At 44.7% G+C, this 22458-nt stretch overlaps 1 protein-coding gene across 2 annotated transcripts in view; it reads left to right on the top strand.

The window, feature by feature from the left end:
- The window catches only part of LOC135397743 (uncharacterized), a 186350-nt gene that overhangs the window by 100509 nt on the left and 63383 nt on the right, over positions 1–22458 (top strand). For both annotated transcript variants that reach the window (XM_064629339.1, XM_064629338.1), the window contains 4 exons: positions 228–404; positions 16264–16365; positions 17200–17333; positions 21929–22166. In XM_064629339.1, coding sequence (XP_064485409.1) covers positions 228–404; positions 16264–16365; positions 17200–17333; positions 21929–22166 — 651 coding nt within the window. The remainder of the gene's footprint in view (positions 1–227; positions 405–16263; positions 16366–17199; positions 17334–21928; positions 22167–22458) is intronic.

Raw genomic sequence — 22458 nt, 5'->3', positions numbered from 1 at the left:
TGTAAGAGAGCATCAGCAGAGATATCGTGTGATTGCATGTCTCTGACATTCCTGCAGCGGAGGATACACGCTACTAACTACTGACCATCACTGCTAACTATACTAATTACTACTGAAAATATTTCGTCGCCTACATTTCAGGCGTGAGGCTTCGCCCCCCCCCCCCCCCGAGGCCCTTGCTCTGACTGCTCCTTACACCACAGGCATTTTTTTTTTCTTCTATTCAGATACGCAAGCTCCCCCTGAGCAGAGCAATAGGAGAACGCCAACGCGATGCTGCAGGCAAGGAGAAGAGCGAATTCATGTACAACATGCTGAAGACTCGTCATTTCATTCCGCCCAGCTCGAAGCTGTACGACTTTATCGGACATGATTTCTACAACCTTGCAGAGAGCGTGTCAGAGGTGAGTGTCAGATTCGTATTTAGAGTCAACACCGCTTGTATTACGGTAAAACTTAGGTCAGGTGTAGTATACTCTTCTAAGCAGAGCACACTGCTCTCAAAAACACCCTATTTATTTTCTATTGTTTCGTACACTCCAGATATTTTATTGCACACAACTTCTCGGTATTATGTTGAAGACTGAACTATGAGGGCAATCCCTCTATGATAGCTCAGCCAGAGAAGTCAAATGAAAAATCGAAACCACCAAAATGTATGAAGCATTATTATTATTTCTCTGATGCGCTCACACCACCACTTGCAAAATTACCTCGAAATGGGGGGGGGGGGGATATGTTTATTGAAAAACAAAACGAGGAAAGGTTAGTGAGGCATAGACCGACTTGCTATTCCTTTCATAAAAAGAAAACGAAAAAAATGAAAGAAAACGAAAAGAAAGAAAAGGGAAGGAAAAGGAAGAAAAAGAAGGGAAAAAAACGAGAAGACGAGAAAAGCATGTGTGTTATGCGTGCGGAAAGATGTACCACGTTACAAAGACGTCAAAAACGCTGTGTGGTGCTTCTTCTAAATGATCTGAAGTTGTTAGAATATTGCAAATGCGCTGGTACTCCATTCCAAATCGAGCTCCCATAGAAGGCAGTTGAAAGACCACAAAATACAAGGTTTTTTAGCTGCAACAAAATTTCATAAAAAGGGGTGTTGCCTTAGGTCGCCGAACGCCCCCTTGTGCCTGTGCCACCAACCTTCGCACGTCTTTCTGACCTCCAGGTCCGCACAGCTCAGGTTCCCCTCAAGTCCTTCGAGCCCATTTTTATGCTCTCGTAGACGCGAAGTTTTCCACCCCTACCGCCGCTTACACCGATGGCGCATCTCGAAATGGCAAGTCCGCGTCAGCATTTGTCACGACGAAGGCATAGTTCAAGGACGTCGCCTTTGGCATTGTACATCATCCACAGCTGCTGAACTCTACGCCATACTTTTCTTTTTGAAGCACATCGTTCCTTTCCCCCCTCGGAATTAGGTGGTCTTTACTGACTCAGCATCTGCGCTGCAAGCAATTGAAAAATCTTGCATACGAGGCTCCTCAGTACCGTTGGTTATGGATGTGTTAACCGCTTACAAACTTGTCTACGAAGCAGGACATAGGCTAGCTCTCCAATGGGTTCCGGCCCATTGCGGTGTCGAAGGCAATGAACTGGCGGACAGCGCCGCCGAAGCAGCTCTCTCGTCTCGGACACGGACGCGTATTGCACTGCTGAGAGGCGATCGGCGGTCCATACTTCGAAGCCTTGTGACTCCTCTGGCTACCCGCCAACGGACCGTTGACATACTACACCACTACCCGCCATGCTGAGCAGAGTTGACCCAACGCTCGCTTTCCGCATGCTAGCACATATCTCTCGTCAAGACGCCGCATTAGTTCATCGAATGCGCCTCGACGTGGCCTTCATAGCACAGTGGCGCTACCGCTTGAGACAAGTTCCCACTGTAGTCACTGCGGTGTTGTTGAAGATCTCGAGCACATTCTTCTCCATTCCCACACTATACCACCCTTCCCGCTCCGTACTCTCCGCCTCCCTCAACGAGCTAGACTCCCGTCCCCCTCTCCCTCACAAAATTGTTGGGCCCCTGGCCGCATCCACCTCACCAACGCTCTGCCATCAAGGCTCTCTTCGCCTTTTTGGACGCCACAGGAATTCGATCCTCATTGTAACGGGACCCATATACTTCATTCCGCGCTTCACCTCCAGCAATGGAGTAGAGTATCGCCCCCGGCGATGAAACTCGCCACCCATCTTCCTGAAATAAAGGTGTTGTTGTTCGTATTTTTCTCAATTACACGCTAAAAGCAGAACTTCACCACATAGCACGCTATGCGCCAACCATTGCCACGAATGATAGGGTTATCGCTTCTGTTTCGAAAAGAGAGGGGACATACGCCTTTTTGTGTCAATGTTTATATATACTAATTGACAAAAAAAGGCGTACGCCCATACCCTCTCTCCGAATCCGAAGCTTTAACCCTATCATACTGTAGAATGGTTGACGCACAGCGTGCTATGCGGTGAAGTTCTGACTTTAGAGTGTACACTCTTAAAAATGAACTTCACCGCATAGCACGCTCCTAGCCAACCATTATCTGGAATGATATCGTTATCTGCCCTGATTTGTTGAAAACAGAGGGCGTACGCCTTTTCTGTGACAATTATGAACAGCATAAGTGTCACAGAAATGGCGTACGCCCCCTGTTTTCAACAAATCAGGGCAGATAACTATATCATTCGAGATAATGGTTGGCAAGGAGCGTGCTCTGCGGTGAAGTTCATTTTTAAGAGTGTAGGGGGGTTAATTAACAGCGATATTTTAACCAACTTTTTAATTACTTACTTTAGGGACCACATTGCAGTTGCGATGCTAACGCCTGATTTCCACATAATACGCTCGAACCACTGATGAAGCATACAAGCACTGTCCATTGATACTCTCTCTGGTCACGAAACTCCGCCAGAGAACAAGAGGTCAGGTTTGCCTAGGGAGAACCGCCGCCGCGCGGAGACGCGCGTGTGGCTACTTGGGGAGAAAACGCCAGCTGATACGGGTAAATGCCTCTTCTTTTGCCGGCGTTTTGACCAGTTTAGATGCTTCTTCCTGAAATCCACGTGCATCCTTAGACTGTGAATAGATTTCGGGTAATCTATGCATGCCGCAGACGTGTTGTATCCCAGCGTGTCGCTCGAGATATGATAATTCTAGTGAAAAAGTATCGTTTTTCGCGTTGCCGACTGATGCCATCAAGCGAGACAAGTGGAAGCGTTCGATACCTCAGAAAGAGGACTCGCGTTTCAGCTTTGAGTCAAGGTGGACACGTGCGTGCGAGAAGCACTTTGACACATCCGACATTGTCAGAGCGGACGAATTCCTCTTGACACGCGAAGCTCTGAATGACACCGCAAGCAAAGAGAGGGTCATCATGCCTCGCGACAGGTCAAAGCTGCGTCCTGAGGCCGTGCCACGAATTTTTGACGGGTGTCCGCAATACTAGAGAACCCCAAAGCCTAAAAGTCGCGCAACGACGAGGCTGCCAGCAGCGAAACCGTTCTCGAAAAGAAAACGGATGAGTAGTGGTGGTAGAAGCTCGGCGCCTCTCATTGACGTTGGAACAGGACAACTCTGCGTTCAAGGCGACAGCTAGGCGCATCAGAGTAGAATGTGCGTTACTATTCATAGAAGCCCTTTGAAACTTCTCTGTTGTAACATATGACTGCAATGCAGCCAACAAGAGGCCATAATAACACGCATTCATTAATTTATCTTTTCTAGCCTGCAGTAAAACTTGCAACAATTCCTGTCGGACTGATTCACATGTGTGCATAAATGCAGAACTTGACCGAATAAAGCGGAAGCTGTGGGACACACAATAGAAGCAGTACACCCTGCTGAGAAAGTTGGCACAGGTCTGTGCAACTTTCAAGGTGTCACATGTACCTCACATATATATATATGTCCGGGTCCTAGCGTTGGATGCAGCGCACTAAATCCAGAAAACAACTGAAGAGCTTAATTTTTTTTTGTTAGATGTCGGCTGCACTTCTTTGCCCGCAAAAAAGAAAAAAAGAAAAACAACATGCTTAACCTGGCTACACCCAGATCACGCCCTGTTGCAGGTGCAGGAAAGATTCACCACTGCCGGTGAACAGTGCAAATAAGTCTGGCCATCCAAGGCCGTAAGGCATTTGGTCATTTCATGAGTTGCCCTGGAACATTGTTTTTGCCGATTATCATAATTGATTTTGTAAAGCCCAGTCACTCACGGCCATTGACGTTCTGTGATATAAAGTCCTCATTGCCAGTGCCTCTGATTGTGATCACTGTTGTTTCGCGAATCATAAAATGTATAATACAATCATAAAATGTAGTTAATTAAAGCCTCCATGGTGTGGGAAACACGTTGCAATAGCAGTATTGTGGAGTTCTGCGACCTAAAATAGTAAATCTGCAGTAAATGATGATTGGGTTCATTGCTGTAGCGCAGGTAGAGTCTTAATTTTTTCACAGATCAAACGAGATCGAAAACTTACAGTACAGCGTGTCGATGAGATAACTGCCTAAACAGCATTTTTAAGTGACAAAGCGCCGCTGCAAATTTGCGATCAGTCCCACTTGGACGTCGGCATGTCAAAGCCATTTCTCGCTGAAAATTCTCCTTCGTCCGCAGCCGATTATACTGCTCAGAAAGCTATATATGCACACCCGTGCACATATAAAATAAAACAAAATTCAAAAAACGTTGAACAACATTATTTGGTTTGCTGTGCTCAAAACCACCCAAAACGGCCAGCTCAGCCCACGCGCGAACATATGGCTACGATGCGCCAGACGTGACCGTCACCACCTGCCACTGATCTCTATCTATAAAGGCTGGATGGCGCATGGGAGAGGGGCTCGCGGGGGAGAGGCGTGCATTCGGGCCGCCATGTTGGGAGGCCCTAAAGCGCAGTGTGCGCCCATAGAAAACAATGGGAGGCAACGGAGATTGTGAGTATTTATAGCGCTGCAGGCGTTGATCGTTGCTTGTCATCACACAATTTTGTAAGGTGCCAATATACTGATGTATCCTAACAGTGACGTCCGTCCTATCGAGTCCTGCCGTTCGATTCTTAATTATGTTATGTTTTGCATTCCGAAACTAGACCGTCACAGCAGTGCAGCGCTGGGGATTGTACTACTGTACGTTTCCCAGCCAATATTTCAACAAGAAATGATGTGAGGTTAACAACCACCATGTATGTAATATCCCGTGCTGCGTTCTGGACAAAAATTGTTCCATAAAGAACGGTCCGGGAAAGGATATACTCGCATGGCAGAAAGAGATCGCTCTGTAGAATCACAGCCGTTGTTTTAGCCGTGTATCGGTTTCGTATGATTTATATCAAGCACCGCAGCAGAAAGTGTCTTTTAGTGAACGACCGGTGCTTTGCCTCGCAAATATGGATACACCGAAGCAGCCCAAATACGTTGTGAGCGTGATCTAATTGCTTCACGCAATTAGAACACGCTCGTTAGGACAGTTAATCAGGTAGTGATGTAAGCTTAATCTATTAAGTTACTTAAAAGTGGTAACACCTCCTTGAGACACAAGATTTACCTCTTTTTGAAGTACAGCCCTTCTATGTGTGTTTGTTTCTTCCTTCATTTGTTCTGATTATTTGCAGGCGCGGTTATGCCAAACTGAATGTCCTTCTCGAGTACTCACATGCTTTTGCTGAATACAACTGCAGCGTGAGCAAAGCTGCTTAGGAACGGGGGCCTGCTATCCAGTGCTGACTTTGTCATGCTTGTTACGTGGAGCACGTTCGAAAAAATGCAGCTGCACATCTGAAACTCCAATGAGTATCATCGTCATCTAAAAGAGAGCGTCGTAGCACCGTTGTGAGACCAGACACGCTTTCTGAATTTCTTCTATGGCACCTTCCGCAGTTTGCACAATTTTGTTCAGCATCGAAGTCTCTCATAGGAACCACTTTGTATTAACTGTGACTCCCATCTTACATTTTGATGTGCAAGGGCCTTCTTGCACTACACACGTGTGGTCTGCAACAGGATAATTGCAGCAGGACGATTTGGAGCTTGAAAGAGTTGTGATTTTGTCATGTTGGCCCTTGTGTACCCCGTCTGTGAAAAATATCTAACACGATATGCTTTTGTAAAGAAGGTCACTGATGGTGGGTAAAGAAATATATACAATTTCAAGTTTATTCAACATTTTATATCATTCATTATATTATTCAACATTTTATATCAAGTTTATACAACATCAAGTTTATTCAAGTTATTTCTTGCACTTATGCGTTTCAGGAGACAATGAACGTGCAGGGAGGTCACAAAAGACTACATTTATTGTTTTATGACCTTGCTACAATGACAATATATATTTTAGGAATGACAATGGACAGGTACTCTCTCTAAATTTGTAGCACTCAATTTTAGGTTAGAATGAGCAATGAATAGCAACTTCCCTCCTGGTATTTTCTTATATATGATGAATTTTGAATTTAATGTGATCAAATATGTGTTAATATAATAATATATATAAGAATATAATATGTGATAAATGAATGTGATCAACAGTAGATGTAAACAACACCAGTAGCCAGAGAAGTGCATTCTCAAGAAATAATTTTCTTCTTACAGCATATATATGTGCATGCCCTATTAACTGAAACAATTATCACGGTTCTCACGGTTTTAATTTCTGAGAGTGTACTGTAGAGACGGCTTAGATCTACAACAGTTAATACAAGGTATTATATACTGTGAATACATTTAAAAATCCCATGTGACACATACTTTCTGGAGGTGCTGTGGTAATCAAAGTTTGTGGGCATTACGCAGGTTCTGCACCCATTTCTTGAATATGTCGAGGGAGCTGTGAAGTAACCTGCATTGATGATGATTATTCCAATTTTTATGGTGCATCGACAACAAAGGAAATAATACATCAGAACATTGGTTTGGGTGCAACCAGTTAAAAACGAATATGTTGTTTAATAAATGCATTTGGACAAATGTTAAAACATCAGTTTAAAACATGGTTTACAATCCCTGTATCTTCTAAAAATTAAAAAGATGAAAAACTATTCTAAAAAGAATATGGGGAACTCTTCTAAAAGGAATTATAATCTCTAATTATTATATTGCTGGGTGAAGGAGCCTAAAGTGTAAGGTGTGTTTCTGATGTGAACATGTAAGAAAATATGCAAAACTGAGAGAGGCTAACCACAGTGCGTGCACTGAGGTTGTTCCTTCCTGTAAAGTAGAAACCAGTGGATGAGGAACGTGATACATACCTGTACACCCAGCCGTATCACACTACACAGATTATTCACTGGGTAGCCCTCATGACGAAACCTGTATTGAGAGACCACTTTTGCCTTAAAAACTGCTTCAAATAGCACGACACGCTACAAATTATTACTATCGTCGTAACAAGCTGACGATACAGCTCAGACAAAGGCGTTATTCAAGTCGCGCCACACCACCGTTACGTAGGATTCTTTGTCACAAATAAAACCAAGGCACAAAACAATACCAATACATGAAAAAAGGTGACAATCGTGGTCTCATTATGACGTAATACCGAACTTGTGCGCGAATGTAATTCAAAGAAATGAATGTGGCACTTGCTTCCGCAGAGAACACCGTGTACCATGCTAGCAATGCATGCAAAAAAGCGCTCGAGTGCTCGCACATATATTGATGACAACACTACCTGTGTAGTGTAACGTGTTCTTTCAAGCATGTTATGCACTCAAACTGTATTTGCCGCCGGGTAAAATGCAAGTGTGCTCGATTGAACGTCGGAAGAGCGATCAAGCAACCTGCATCCAGTGCTCGTTTTGGGCAAAAAAACACTTCATAATGGTCAACTAAATATACAGAATGGACGCCTATTTATTCCTTGATGAAGAGTGACTCACCTGTATAAATTTAGGCCCTGTAACCTTGCCAGTACGGTTGGTACGACCGTAATTGCAAGAAGTTGCCATGATCGCTGCGGCGACTGTTGTAGGTACCGTAAGATGGCGGCCGGTTTCTTCACGCTCGCGCTCCCTATCCGCGATCCAGCCTTTTACAATCGAGATCAGTGCCACCTGCTGCTTATGCGCGCGCCGCCGCGCGGCAGCTCCGGTCCCTAGGCTAACTTTCCGGCGGAGTTTCGTGACCAGAGAGAGTGTCAAAGGACCGTGATACAAGTAATCACAGCGCGTGCTACGGACCTAAGTATTTTACCTCCGCCGTCTTCTGTGAACAGCAAATGATCGGAAAAGGAGCGACAGTGATGTGGATACCTCCGCCCTCACTTTACGTCACAGAAAGACGTCATACGCAATTCAGGCAAACCCTTTTCGATGTATGTTTCACCATCTTTGTTTCTTTGTTTGTTTTCTTGCAAGGAACTTTGTTGATCATCACTACATATCAGCGCTTATCGTGCCGGTACCAGTTAAGGGCAAGAGCCGTGTACAGCAGAATGAAAGGAGAGATACGGCGAGCGACTCCGAACACATGAAGGAAGGAAAGAAAAGAGAAAAGAAATATACTACTTCCCCTACGGTTTTCGCATATGACGTTTTTCTGTGACGTTAAACGTCAGCTCCGGGGGTATACCGTGATTTTTTGAAACTGTAACGATATTCTGGAAGCCCATATCGACCTGTGTCTGAAACCACAGTTAATTTCCAGAAAACTGCCCCATATTTTAAATAATCGTAAATCAACCATGACGTAAGCGATGGTGGCAGGGAGCGTCTGCTCGATCGACTTAGTCTTCTTGATTGCAGTGTTTCTTTTTTTGTTTTTTTTGTGGGATGGTTTGCCAATGCCAAAACACGTTGTTGATACCACCTCTGCGCCTAGGCTTCGTGCAATTATACCGGGTGTTTCAGTTAAATCCCCGGGCTAAATAATTCGCGAACCGGCGCACCAATCGAAGAACTTTCTTTTTTACAAGTATCTGTCCGATACCGCCTGCAACCTGCGCACCATGTGAATGAGTGGGAGGCGCTAATTATTTAAATAAAAATTCAAATGAGTTTCGTGAAAAAACATAACTTCTAAAGCAGGGCGCCTTCGACATTAAAATGGGTACTACCCCTTTTGGGACCTTCAGTGGGCACCTTTTAGAGAAAAATCTGCCACCAAAGCGGGTCATTTGTTGCAGTAATTAATTGGTTTCGGTTTACATATTTTTGTCGTGGCTGGTCGCGGTGAAGCGCAAAAGGTCGCTCTTCCACTCCCATGTCCACCAATGAATTACGTCCTTTTGCACTTCGCCGCGACAAAAATATGTAAACCGAAACTAATTAATTACTGCAACAAATGACCCGCTTCTGTGGCAGATTTTTCTCTAAAAGGTGTCCACTGAAGGTCCCAAAAGGGGTAGTACCCATTTTGATGCCGACGGCGCCCTGCTTTAGAAGTTATGTTTTTTCACGAAACTCATTTGAAATTTTATTTAAATAATTAGCACCTCCCACTCATTCACACGGTGCGCAGGTTGCAGGTGGAGGCCGACGTTTTCGTTGCTCTGTTTATTTTTTAAGCTGAGTATGGCTTCCACGATTTTTCTGCAGATTTCGCACACATAAATGCGCCATCGTGCGCTACAGGAAGTTCGTTAGTTAGGTAGACAACAAGCTAAGTGCCTAAATGCGGGTTACGCGTTTCTGCATACATCCTGTACACAATGGAAGTGTAATTATCAGGGATATCTTCGCATCTCACTTCCACTGGTTCACAAGACCAATGCAGTCACGCCACAACACATTAATCAACCACTAAAAAAGAAAAGAAAGAAGGTGATGAGTTGCTTGCATACATCATCTGGCTACGTCATCATTACATCTGGATCTGGGTATTGGTTTCAGCAGCCAGGTTACTTCTAGTATCAATGCACACTTCCACACATTCCACAGCTACTGTAGTTTTACACGTTACACATAATTTTATTGCCATAAACAGAGATTATAGAACTGCGTGACTGACCTGCATAATGCTCACCAGCGGTTAACAAGGCAGACACTGACAACAAGACACTGCAAGATTGACAAATCCTCGGTACAGTTTAGGTGTCCTGTGGTCAGCCTTATTGCCAAAATGAGGTCATACCCCACTAATCAGTGAGAGGTGTTGCAACACCGTCATCCCACGTAAACGAAAAAAACCTTCTTTGTACCAATGTGTGTGTTACAACCAAGGTGGGAATAGAAGTGTATAAAATGGGCACCGTGAATGCTGAATGTCACCCCTGACAGCTACCAATGGGATTGGTTGTATAGCTCTGAGGTCTGTGGCATCTGTGCTCCAGTCGGGCATCTGTTCGAGGGTTTTTATCTCGTGAGGTATAACACGTAACAAAAAAATAATAATCTGTATTATGGTGTGGAAAACATGCACCCATGATGTAACAAACCACATCTATGGAAGCGTCCCAACCCCTCTAATATTTCCCTGACACTTCATATAGTTCAAATGGACAAAGAACCTGGTATTCTGTTTACCGTGCGCACAGAAAACTCGTGTTTGTTTACCCATACCTACAGAAGCCACCGAATAATGGCGAAGGAGGTGCCGAAAACCAAAAATCCTAGGTATCAGACTGCTTGTACACGTTCACTGAAGTCCCTCTATTGTCCACTTGCAGTTAATGCTTTGCAGAGTTGTCGGTGTTTTAGTGACTCATTCATTGTATCTCTTGTGGTGAGCTTGTGTAGCCTCTTGCTTCTGGTCAGGGTCTCATGAACAGTCACTACACGCACAGCTCCAGTAAGCTCCTGGACATAGCTTAACATGAAAATTGGCATTATTATAATGTTTAAAACAGACAGAACCGGCCTGCGCAGTAAACGAACAATGCAATTTCATATTTCAGTAGTTTTTGCACGTGCATTATTCTTGTGTGGATACCATATGTGGCACACAGATATGGTAGAAGCGGTGCTCTGATATGACCGAGAAACAGCATTTAGGCAAAGAAACTTGTAGTGCACACAATGACAGGATGTCCTTCAGAAGAGGAGGTACATCCACTATCCAATTGTTCGAATGTTTCAATCCCTGTAAGTGAGGAACGCAGGACAATTGCTTATATAGTAACCTCTGCTAGCTTGAAATATTGTAAATCACCTTCAGCCAAAGCCGCTCTTCAATGTCTCTGTGTGCACATCTTGCATGAATACCTTGATTCGCATGAATATGTGAAACAAAACAATGATCCAAATATCCATGATAATATCGTGAGCCACTTTACCAGGACCAACTCCCCATTATCGTTGCTTCTCCATGCGCACCAGTAGAGGTGGTTTACAATGCTGTGGCACCATTTTTGTAGCACCGGATGTTGCTTCAGCAATGCTGCTGCAGGTATTATTTAGCTGGGGCCGGAGCAAGGAGAAGTAGAGATTATAATCATACCGGTTAAGGCCAACACAGCTAAAAAAATGCACAAAAAGCATCTACACATTTAAGCTACAAATGTGATCAATAATGTTAACAGCAAAGCTTGCCCCAAAATGTGCCCCTTCTAATAGAATATATGTTCTCAACCAACATACACAAGCTGGACTGCACATGTGTGTTATGACGGTGGGCACTAGAAAATGTGACTTATTACCTCTTGCAACGTGCAGCACGTCGTCGAAACGGGAATCCACAGATGAATGAGTGTTTTTCATGAAGGACTTCACCTAAATGTGCTTATCGGTCACTGAGCAGGCTGACTGCCATCCCCTGCTGGTCAAGGTACTCGAGCACGCTTTGAAGGCCTGCTGGTTGCTGGAGTCAACTTCAGTGGACTAAAACACTGAACTTGAACATTATAAACATTACAGCTTGAACACACAGGATTCACAGGCACAGCCCGGCTCTCAAAGACGAACAATAATGCTGCCATGTAAGTGGGATAGGGGGCAGTTCCGTGGTTGGGAAAAGGCCCAGCGCGATCATACAGAAGTGAAGACAGACACAGAGTGTCTTAAAACAGGAACCCCAAAGGTGTTGCTGATTTCAGCTTCTGTGACTGTTTCGTCTTTGTGCCCAGGCACAGGCTTCTTGAAACTCATGTAATTTCGCAACCAACTGCTCTGAGAAACTGCGTAGTTTTGCATACAACACGGACTATAGGGCTCAGCAGCCCCATATTTGTCGTTCACATATTGTGTGCAAGCCATAGTGCAAGTTCGTGCGGACACTTACCGGAGCACGGCATTCTCACAATTCTCTCACACCGCATCTTTCACAAGATGACATCTTAGACGAACTTGTGTGTACTGACCAGCCGAACGAAAACGACGATGATCAAATTTAGACGAAGAGAACAGTGCTCGTGGTGCTTGTATGTACGCGCGAGTCTCGATTTCGCTTTCAGCCTGGCGATTGCTTGCGATTGCGGAGCAAGTAAACAAGCCAAGAAGAGCCAAAGCCAAAGCTGACCGTAACGTCACTAGTTTTAGCATACGATCGGACGGCAAACAAAAAAATCGATTTCTCCGTAAATACAGGGTAACTATTTTGGAGGTACATTCTGTAGCCACCAACCTCATCTCTTTTGTGATCTGTGACAAAGAATTTTTCCCGGAGCTAACGGAGTGCTGAGTGACGGCGCAAGTGAGGGCGGAGATATCAACGTCGCTGACACTCTTTTGCCAACCACTTGCGGTTTACGGCAGACGACAGAGGTCAAATAGTTAGGTCTGTAGCACGAGCATCGATGGTCAAGCGCATCATGTGGACATCAGGCTTTAATATCGTAATTGCAACGTGCTCCCTAAAGTCAAGAATTAAAAAGTTGATTAAAATATCTGTTAATTAATCCCATACTTGAGAAAAAAAATACGGTTTCCTATTAGCAGGCCCGTCGAATACGCTAGGACAAAAGTAAAAGCGTCCTAAGGCCACTCCCCTTGCGGAGAATTTGTTGCGGAGAAAAAGAGACATCCTGTATAGTCTGCGTGTGTAATCTGTGCTACTTTACATTTCAAAAGATTAATGACATCATAAAGCGAGCTGAGAAGAAAAACCAATGGTTCTGACACACAGCTTTCTAAATGAAGAATGATCTACACTACAGGGCACGCTTCTAGGCCAAGAAGGGGGATTGAAAATCACTGGAACAGGGGAGGCCGCATACCTCAAAAGCGTAGGTGACATGAGGACAAAGAAATGCGTAGCAAACACTGAGGAGAGTATTGAGAGAAACTACGAGTAAGTGTCTTAGCGCAGAATAAAGGCAAAAAGAACAGACGTATTTTTATTTATTTATTTTGAGAAACCTATTATCTTGTTCCATTAAATATAATACTTTTGAGTCGAACAGTGCCCATACCCTTGTTGATAGGACGTCCGGACAGTGTAGGACACAACTTGAAGTTCCTCTGGAGTCCACAACATCTATGGTTGTCCCAGGCAGGACTCTATCCTAGTCCATTATTGTCTGGACACTGGAACTATCGGTCCTATATAGGGCCACGTTTACTATTATTCTTCGAATATTCGTTACTACATGGGAATGTTGATCCAAGGTTGCCATCAACCGGTCAATATTCGCTGGTCACTGGAAATCTCGTCGCCATTTAGCCATGAAACAGACGATATTGGCTGAATATGGGCAATGTGGTCTACATATAGCCGAGGAGCAAACCACGTCGGATGGAAGTGCGCAATGCGGTCCGAACATAGCCGGTGACCAAACAACATTGGCTCAAAGTGGGCAAAATATCTGTTAATTAGTCCCCTAATTGAGAAAAAAATTACGGTTTCCTAGTAAGCAGGCCCGTTAAATACGCTAATGACAAAAGTAAAAGCGTCCAAAGGCAACTCCCCTTGCAGGGAAAAAGAAACACCCTATATAGTGGGCAATGTGGTCTTCATATATCCGTCGGCCAAAGAATGTTGGTTGCAAACTGACAATATTGTTTACATATAGCCGTCAGTCAAACAATACTTCGTGAAAGTTGGCAATATGGTCAACATATTGCCGGCGACCGAATAATGTTCGATGAAAATGGGCAATATCATCTACATATAGCCGTCGGCCAAGGAATATTGGCTGAAAACTGGCAATGTTGTTTACATATAGCCGTCGGCCAAACAATACTCCATGGAAGTTGGAAATATGGTCTACATATAGCTGACGGCAAACGAATATTGGCTGAAAACTGCTATTATTGTTACATACATATATCTGCCGGCCAAATAATATTGGATGCAACTGGGCAATATGGTCTACATATAGCCGTAGAACAAATGATATTGAATGAAACTGGGCAACATGGTCTACATATAGCCGTAGAACAAGTAATATCCCAGGAAGCAGACGATATTGGGCCCATATTGGCTGAGCATTGGCGATACGGGTTCAATATGGTACCCGTTTTGCCATGACTTTGCCCACATTGGCTCAAACTTGGCAATATGGGCCCATATGGCAAGTTTGAGCCAATATGGGGAAAATGTCGGCAATATGGGGCGCCCATGTGCACCTCAACTTGTCTGAAAATGCGGAAAATGGGACGAACCCGTATTGGGTACTTGGACCAAATGCCAAGCAGGACGGCAAGATTGGACGTTGAAGTGTGTGAAATACCCTACTCAATACGTCGTTACAGAAAATAACTTCCCGCAGACGATACACATTGTTCGAAACAGTCAACATCTGGCAATCACACTGTAACATGCACTGTAACTCAGCTGGTACATCTGATGCAAACAGCAGTCACCTTGCTTCGCGATGCCAATCGCTCGTAGCTGCGGGATACACGAAATGGTCGTTTCAACGAAATCGCGCGTCTTACAACTCGTAATGCGCATGCGCGACACTCGGATTGGTCGTTTCATTCGAGCGAAAATGTCGATGGTTCTATTCTGCTATGACACTGGAAGCTGCAGGTCAAGTAAAAAACGCAGTGTCTGATAGAAAGGGATATACGTTCTGTAATGCTAAGTGCCTTGAAGTTACTGCAGATACAGTCTGAGATGCTGAGGCGTATGTCCGAAAGTGTTTCGCTCCTTTGTACTCTAGGTGCGGGTTATAAGTTGTTATATAGTACTGAGATCTCAATGAATGCTTCTTAGGGATGTTTCATATTGGTCGTTCTGTGGGACTACCTGGATCCTTGAGCAAGACGGGCCCTATACCTGTGCACGTTTCTACAGAGATGTAGTATTGTTTTTGTAACGCGACGCTACGAGGATTAGTTATATCTGCACGAATGCAAGAATAGCGAATGAAGTAATATCACCTTTCTGGGTGGATGTTATGCCGGATAATGCATTATTATTCCACGGACTCATCGTCGGCATTATCACGAAAGAATTGCACAATTTGGGCAAAATTGCTTGCGAATATAGGCAGCCCATATTCGTTCAACGGGGATCCTGGTTGCACTTTTCATGTGGCACCAATATTGGCAGCCCACATTGGGTCAATATTGGTGTGCTGCCTGGGATATGGTCCACTTTTAAATTTAATACTGGTAAATACTTCCAGGCGCGACGACAATAATATGGGCTTCGGAACTGCTGACAGACCGATTTGAGACAACCGTGTCGCGAGCAGTGCCTTGATGGGCCTATATTTACTTCCCATTTGCCGAATATGGGATCAATGTGAGGCCGATATTGAGCAGTCGCCTGGCCAACATGAAGTGTACATTGGCAATACTGGAGCTGAATATCGGCTGCCAATATCAGGCCTTGCTTGGGAAGGGTTGCAATTGTAAAATTGGGCCAATCTTGGGAATCCGAGGTAGCCTATATTTGTCTAGCCTGGGACTCGCATTGGGGTGCTCCCTGGGATGGCTTGTGGGACTGCTGGCAGGCGACCCGAGACAACCCCCAGGCAGCACCCCAATGTGGGTCCCAGGCTGGACGAATATTGGCTTTCTCGGATTCCCAAGGGTGGCCCAATTTTACAGTTGCAACCCCGCCATAGCAAGGCCTAATTTTACCAGCCGATATTCAGCTCCAGTATTTCCAATGTACACCCCGTATTGCCCAAACAACAGCTCAATATTTGCCTCAAGTTGGTCCCATATTGGGTAAACGGGAAGTCAATATAGGCCGAACCAAGGCACTGCTCCCGACACGTCTAGTTGATGATTCTGTGACCTGACGTTAATATTAGAATGAGCTACCAGCTTCAACATTACAATTTTAAGAACGTCTAAATTGTCCCTTCGTTTTTCCGCCGTCGCTTGGAGCAGCCCTGACGTGGTAGCCGCGTAGAAAAGAGGACACAGCTGTTTCCTGTAGTTTTTGAAGATTATGTTGTTTGCCTTTCAATCAGTTTTATCGTACCGCAGGAGTTCATAAAGGCCACGAACGCAGAGGATCTGCGAATAATCCCTATGAACAAGCTTCCAGAGTACCCAAAGCCCCCACCTGCATCCGGTTCAGCGCCAAAAGTAAGTGTCCTTGCTGATGGTTTTAAAGGGGTTGCGACAGGTGATCCCACACTATCTCAGATAAACGTAAACTCCGGTTGTTTGCACTATGTGAACAACATTGAAAGTTTAACAGCGAAAGGGTATTTTAAAAGCGGAGAAAACGGGCACTGCGAATACCGAAACTCATAAGGCTCTGGCCCAGCCCACCCCGCCGCCAGTGAGGCAGCGCACGAGAAGTCACGTGCTTACGGCTGCCAATGAGGATGGACGCAACTCTGAACTCTGTGACATCAGCGCTTCGCTCGGGAATGTGTTCGAGGGGTTGTATCTCGCTAAGTACGACACGTAAACGAATAATTATTTTCCCCAGTATTCTGGCGTGCAGTACAACGCGTCCAGGATGGAATGAAACTCATTTGTGAAAGTGTACCAAGCCTTTTAAGCGTTCGCTTTACGCGGGATGGCTACTGCTGGTTCCTACGCGAGCATGGTGTTTGCGAGAAGCGAATAAAAAAAAAAGACATGGGTGAGACACCTAAGTTTCAGTGTACGCAAACCTGGAACAAAATTTAGCTTCCCTTTGCTTCTCAGTTTACTTACATAAACATTCATGCCAAACAAATGCAAGTGGGCGCAAGTATACGGTTTAGACGCGAATATTCTATCGAAGAGAGTATAGCATTAATCAAGTGCTCCACAGAGCCACCGCCTGCACACACAAACAGTAGGGTCCCTAATATTTCGCTAAGTACGCGCCAGGAACTAAGGTGTCTTTTGCACCTGCGGTTTGAAGTCTCCAATAGCCCTATCGACATTTTGTGTTTTCCTCAAGCACATTTCCATCATTTACAGAGTTTCGACTGGGTTTTATTCTTCAACACATTGCTGCCACAGAGTAAACCGTACTTCACCGGTAAAACTTTAGTTGCTCTGCACGATGAAGAGCACATCAAAAGGGTGATGAAGCTCATAGTGAACACCGACACGTGAGTTCGCCATCATTGACCATTTGTATAGCCATGCAATAGTGCTTATTGTATTTCATGCTCAAGAACGGAGCAAATGAAAGGTAGACAAAAATTCACGTTCAATAGTAGCTGCCACAGGATGTCCTTGCCAAATTATTTTAATGGCGGCATTCAGCATCGGACGCCTTTGTCTTCTCTTTGGCTGAGGTACGACTCAAGAAACAGAACTTAACAAGACCATGGCCAACATGCGCTGCGAGGGTCGTCGTCCTGTATATCCGAATGATATTGTTATATCGCTATATCCGGGTGGTTTCCGAGTGGTATCTTTCTGTATGACAATTGCACTTCTGGATCCAATAAGGGGATGAGTGCAAAAAACGACAATCGGGGAAACTATTGAAAGTTATTTAGTAAGGCGGTTGCAGCTGGTATTCTCTGAGTAATTCCTGGAAAGATGTACAGCATACATATAGGGGTGTCCCAGCAAACGTGTCATTCAATTACAATAAAACACTACACCACCTAGAATCATGCGGTCAACGGCATTTGTTCTTGCTTCGTTTTTGCCACCCCCTGATTGAATGTCGTGTAACGTAAGTTTAACTATGTAAGTTTTTGCAAACTGAACTCCGAAATTCCTCAAGTCACTTCACAAAGGTCACTTTTTTACCTCACCAATATGAAGAGCGTGCCGAATTCACTCAAATTCATGATCATTGACAATCACTGTCACTGATTCACGAGCTATCCCATCAGAAAAAAATAGCCGGTCATCATGCTTTTTGGAGCACCAGACCATAACGCGCTAAGACTTTTTGAGCGCAACCGCTATCAGTCCGACGAAAGGATGTCACAAACGCAGCCCACAGAGTGATAGTAGAAAAAGTGGCAGTTCCTAAAATTGGGAGAGGGAAAGCATGACCCCAGCGAAAGTCCGACGCGGTAAGCCATATGTGTGTTATCTCTTTTTGCGATGACGGTGCGGGCCGGGTTTCCAATCTCCTTTCGTCGGACTGACAACGACGATTGCGATGAAAAATTCGTCGCGCGCCATCATCTGGAAGCTCCGCAGAGCATGATGTCCGGCTATTTTTTCCGATGGGATAGCTCCTGAATACCCCTGTCAATTATCATTCATTTGAGTAAATTATGCACGCTCTTCACATTGGTGGGGTAAAACAGTAACCTTTACTTGGCAACCGACTTCAGTTCGCAAAAATTTACATAATTAAACTTACGCTACACGACATTCACATGAGGAGGTGGCAAAAGCTTAGTAAGAACAAATGCCGTTGGCCGCATGATTCTAGGTGGTGTAGTTTTTTTTTTAATTATAATACGTATGTACCGTACATGCATGTGCTGTTCGTATATTTTTAGAGATAAAAAGGTCCAGGCTCGTGATTTATCTCCTTTTTAACACCGCGTACAGAGTCTTGGCGTAGCAAAAAAATAATTTCACAAGGGATCTCTCGATTCCAAATCAATGGAGATGCTAGGGTATGTGATATCAAATCACTTGAGTGTGGTGGAGCAACCACGATGGGGATTATTTTGGCGCTCAGTGAGTGTTCTTACAAATAATGCCAATAATGCCCCTGAGGATCATCAGCATAATGTGATATCAGCGTTGGATTATATTAGCATTAGAGAATAGGGAATGCACAATTTTTTTTCGGTTACAACGTATAGAGTAAGCTCGCTAACGCGAACATTTACCATCGATTGATATTTAATGTTACTCGGAGCTGACAAAGCAATAGTGGAAAAAGTCTCGAATACACACTGTCTCCGCAAGGAGGCCCGATACTCTAGGCAGTGTCGGCGTCTACTACGGGTGGGGGTGGGGGGTATCAGAGAGGAACCAGTCGCACATTTCCCACTTGACCCTCCGGAGACGAAAAGTACCCCCATTCTCAGACTGTGCGTCAGTGGAGACACTGTCTCATTGGTATAATCCATTGATGATACACTTAAATTTGCATATTACGTGGTCACCTATAATTTCCAAAACCTCTGGTCGGCTCTAGAGGCTCTGTTCCTGACCAGCCATTTCCCTTATACTTGCGTTACGACACGTTCATCACCGACACTATATATAAGCAGTGAAAATGAAACTAAACCTTGTTGTTCTTATTGCACATATGGCGACGCTGGAAGATTTTTTAATACTTTTGTTGGGCACAAGAAAGTGTGACATTGCACATCATCAGGAACACTTCCACTGCTCCTCTGGTGTATTTTTATGCACAAAAACCCCAACCCGAACGCTGGGAAACTTTTCGAGGCCGAGAAAAAACTGCGACTAGCTTGTCCCATGGAGCAGCTGGGGAACGTTGATGAAGTGGGACAGGGTATGTCTCACGATCACTTCAGGCCCCTTGCTACTACCTGTAAAAAGGCCCTTCTACGGTTAGTGGAGCCAAAGATGCTTTGCACCAGGTGCTCGGTTGTGCACAAGCTGCACCAAGGATATGCCTATTTTCTATGATTTTATGAAGGGCATTACCAGCCTCAGGCACGCGAGTTATCGCGCAAAAATTATTCACTCTCATTCGATATGGTGTGATGTCGTTCTTCTTTCTGTACTGGGTGTTTTCCGTGGGGTTTCCATTCTGATCGTCTGACTGAAAAACAGGTCCTCCGTGGTCATTTGTACTTTTTTCCTATAAATGAACCAAAGAAAGATAGTACAACTGCCAATTGCATTGCATGTGCGTACACCGGCCACCAAAGCCTGGCGCTTCAGCCACGCAAAACACCCTCCCCTACGAGAATACGAGTTCCGAAGCTAGAAATACACGAACGTTCTATTATGCCTTTTTGTGTGTCATTATCGCTCCGCGAACGACAGCAACAACTTTATTGAGAAATGATGAATGGGAGAGATTGAAAATGATGATAATGAATTGAGAGATGATGAATGAACAACAACATCAATGAGAGATGATTAATTGGAAACGTTCGCTCCGAAGGTTTCCGAAACGGCACATGAAACAATGCAAGAGTCTCGGAAAACACCGGAAAGAAAATACGCACTAATATGCCCGCAGCTTTTGATGGAAGGGTGAAACTGCTCTTCAGGTTAATATTACCCCTAATAGATGAAGCCACAGCAATTCAAGGAGAAGATAATTACATAGAGTAGCTGGAACCCGCATAGAAGAAGTGATACGAGGGACACCGGTGTTCCGGTGTCCAACAAAGGGGTCTGCACCTAAACGATTTCATCCACTTTTTTATACAACGAACCGATTCTCAACTGGTTAATCTCTTCGCGAACCGATTGCAACAGATGTGATGCCCTGGAGCTGCATGGGCGTCGAATCTGTATGGCTGAACCCGAACCTCAACTGAACAAACACAATTTTCCGGTCGGCACTCTGCTTCTGTACACTGAGTGCTTACTCATTTTCAACCCAGATCGTCACCGCATGCCTTGCGTGAGCCGTTGCACCAAATGGTGCAACTTGCTTCAAGTTCGAGGGGAGAGTGGGGCGTACGCGCCAAAGCCGGCGCCTACTTTTCGCCTCCGGGTGAACAAGTGGGAAGTGTGCGCCTCTTCCCGTATTCTTGCTTCCCGAAATGTGTATTTTTGGCGACCTTTAGGCTAGCTCAGCGGGGATCAATTGCCTCCCTGCCTCCCGTAGACGCCGGCCCCGGTAGACCCCTTTTGGGACAACTAGTGGCCGTGTCATACGGGAATACTTCAATGACCATTGGATCCATTGACGATTAAACACTGCCCGTGACATGGTATAAAATGCACCCTGATCGGTGCAGAAGGGGGTACATCCCCAGTTTTCAACAAATCGCAAAAAACAGCGATATCTTTGTAAATGACCGTTAGTACTGGTGTCTCTTTTTCTTTTTTTCTTTTTTTTGTAAAGCGTCGCTAACGAAGTAATTCTGCTCGAAATCCAGCTACCTCAGGTCCTTCTTTGAGTTATGGCGTTTCTTTCTTTTTTCTGCTAATCTTCACAAACGAGTTCAGATGCTACAAGCGCGGTTTATGTGAATTCTTACGTTCTCACGAACTACTGTTATTCATCGCTTGACGACCAGCATAGTCAAGAATATGTTTCAACTCATCCTGGAGGGGCATATCATCATTTACGACTGCATCGCCGGCATTTTCTGATGACTTAACTACGGAGATATTTCCGGCAAAAATACGCCAAGTGTCCCGTTTTCTATAACGGGTTGTCCATTTGATACTGACTAATACTAATAAATACATTCAAGAGTGAGAAGGGAAGTTTTTCTCCCCAGTCGCGTAGCCAGAGGATTTCGGGGGTTTAATACCTCCTCCCTCTGAAATCCTGCTTTTGGCAGTGCATTTGGGAGGGGGAAAATGAGGGCATTTCCTCTTCCGTATGTAAAGTTCCCGTAGAACCCCTCCCGAAATATTTTTTTCTGGCTTAGCTGGATATCGCTGACGATATCGGTTTATCGATACTGCTTGATATTAGTATGAGTCCTTAACACCAGCACATCTTGGCCATGGAAGATCAGAGGTTCAGTTCCGTGGATCGCGCGCGTAGTCTGAATGAAAAATCACATCATCATACGTGGCGCATACTGAGATAATGAAAATGTTTATCTTTCAGCTACAACATACTGAATTACATCCTTCTCTTCGTGTGGTCCTATTATGTACCTCTGCTGCCGTCTCTGTACACAAGTCAGATGCGTTACCTGCCCTTCACCGATTACTCTTCCATCACAGTCAACGATAACTTTCAGGCCTGCATCAAGTTGGCCGAAGCTTTCTGTCCCAAGGGAATGATTGCAGTCATCAGGCATATCATTATGGGCCACAAAGACAAAGAAGAGTATAAGAAATGGGTAAGGAACGGCAATGCCTGGGAGCCCTTCTTCACTTGAGTGCCTTTGAGGTTTAGAAATTGGGGCGTATTGAAATATGTGTTTAGAGCATGTATTTTTCCTTAAAGCAAGAATTTAAGGGGTGAACCGGGGAAATTGTCGCATGAGATCCTTTCCTACTAAAACATCCACTGGTATCGGTACCATTTCCGAGGCATAATGGCTAGGATGACCGCTTTCCACGTCGAGACTGGGAGGTGACGTGGGTTCGAAACCCCGCTCCGACTGTGCTGTCGGAAGTTTTCCTATTCCA

Source organism: Ornithodoros turicata, chromosome 6 (genome assembly GCF_037126465.1).
Source record: "Ornithodoros turicata isolate Travis chromosome 6, ASM3712646v1, whole genome shotgun sequence".
Lineage (NCBI taxonomy): Eukaryota > Metazoa > Arthropoda > Arachnida > Ixodida > Argasidae > Ornithodoros > Ornithodoros turicata.
The sequence above is the reverse complement of the archived record's forward strand: the minus strand, read 5'-3'. Positions and strand labels throughout refer to the sequence as shown.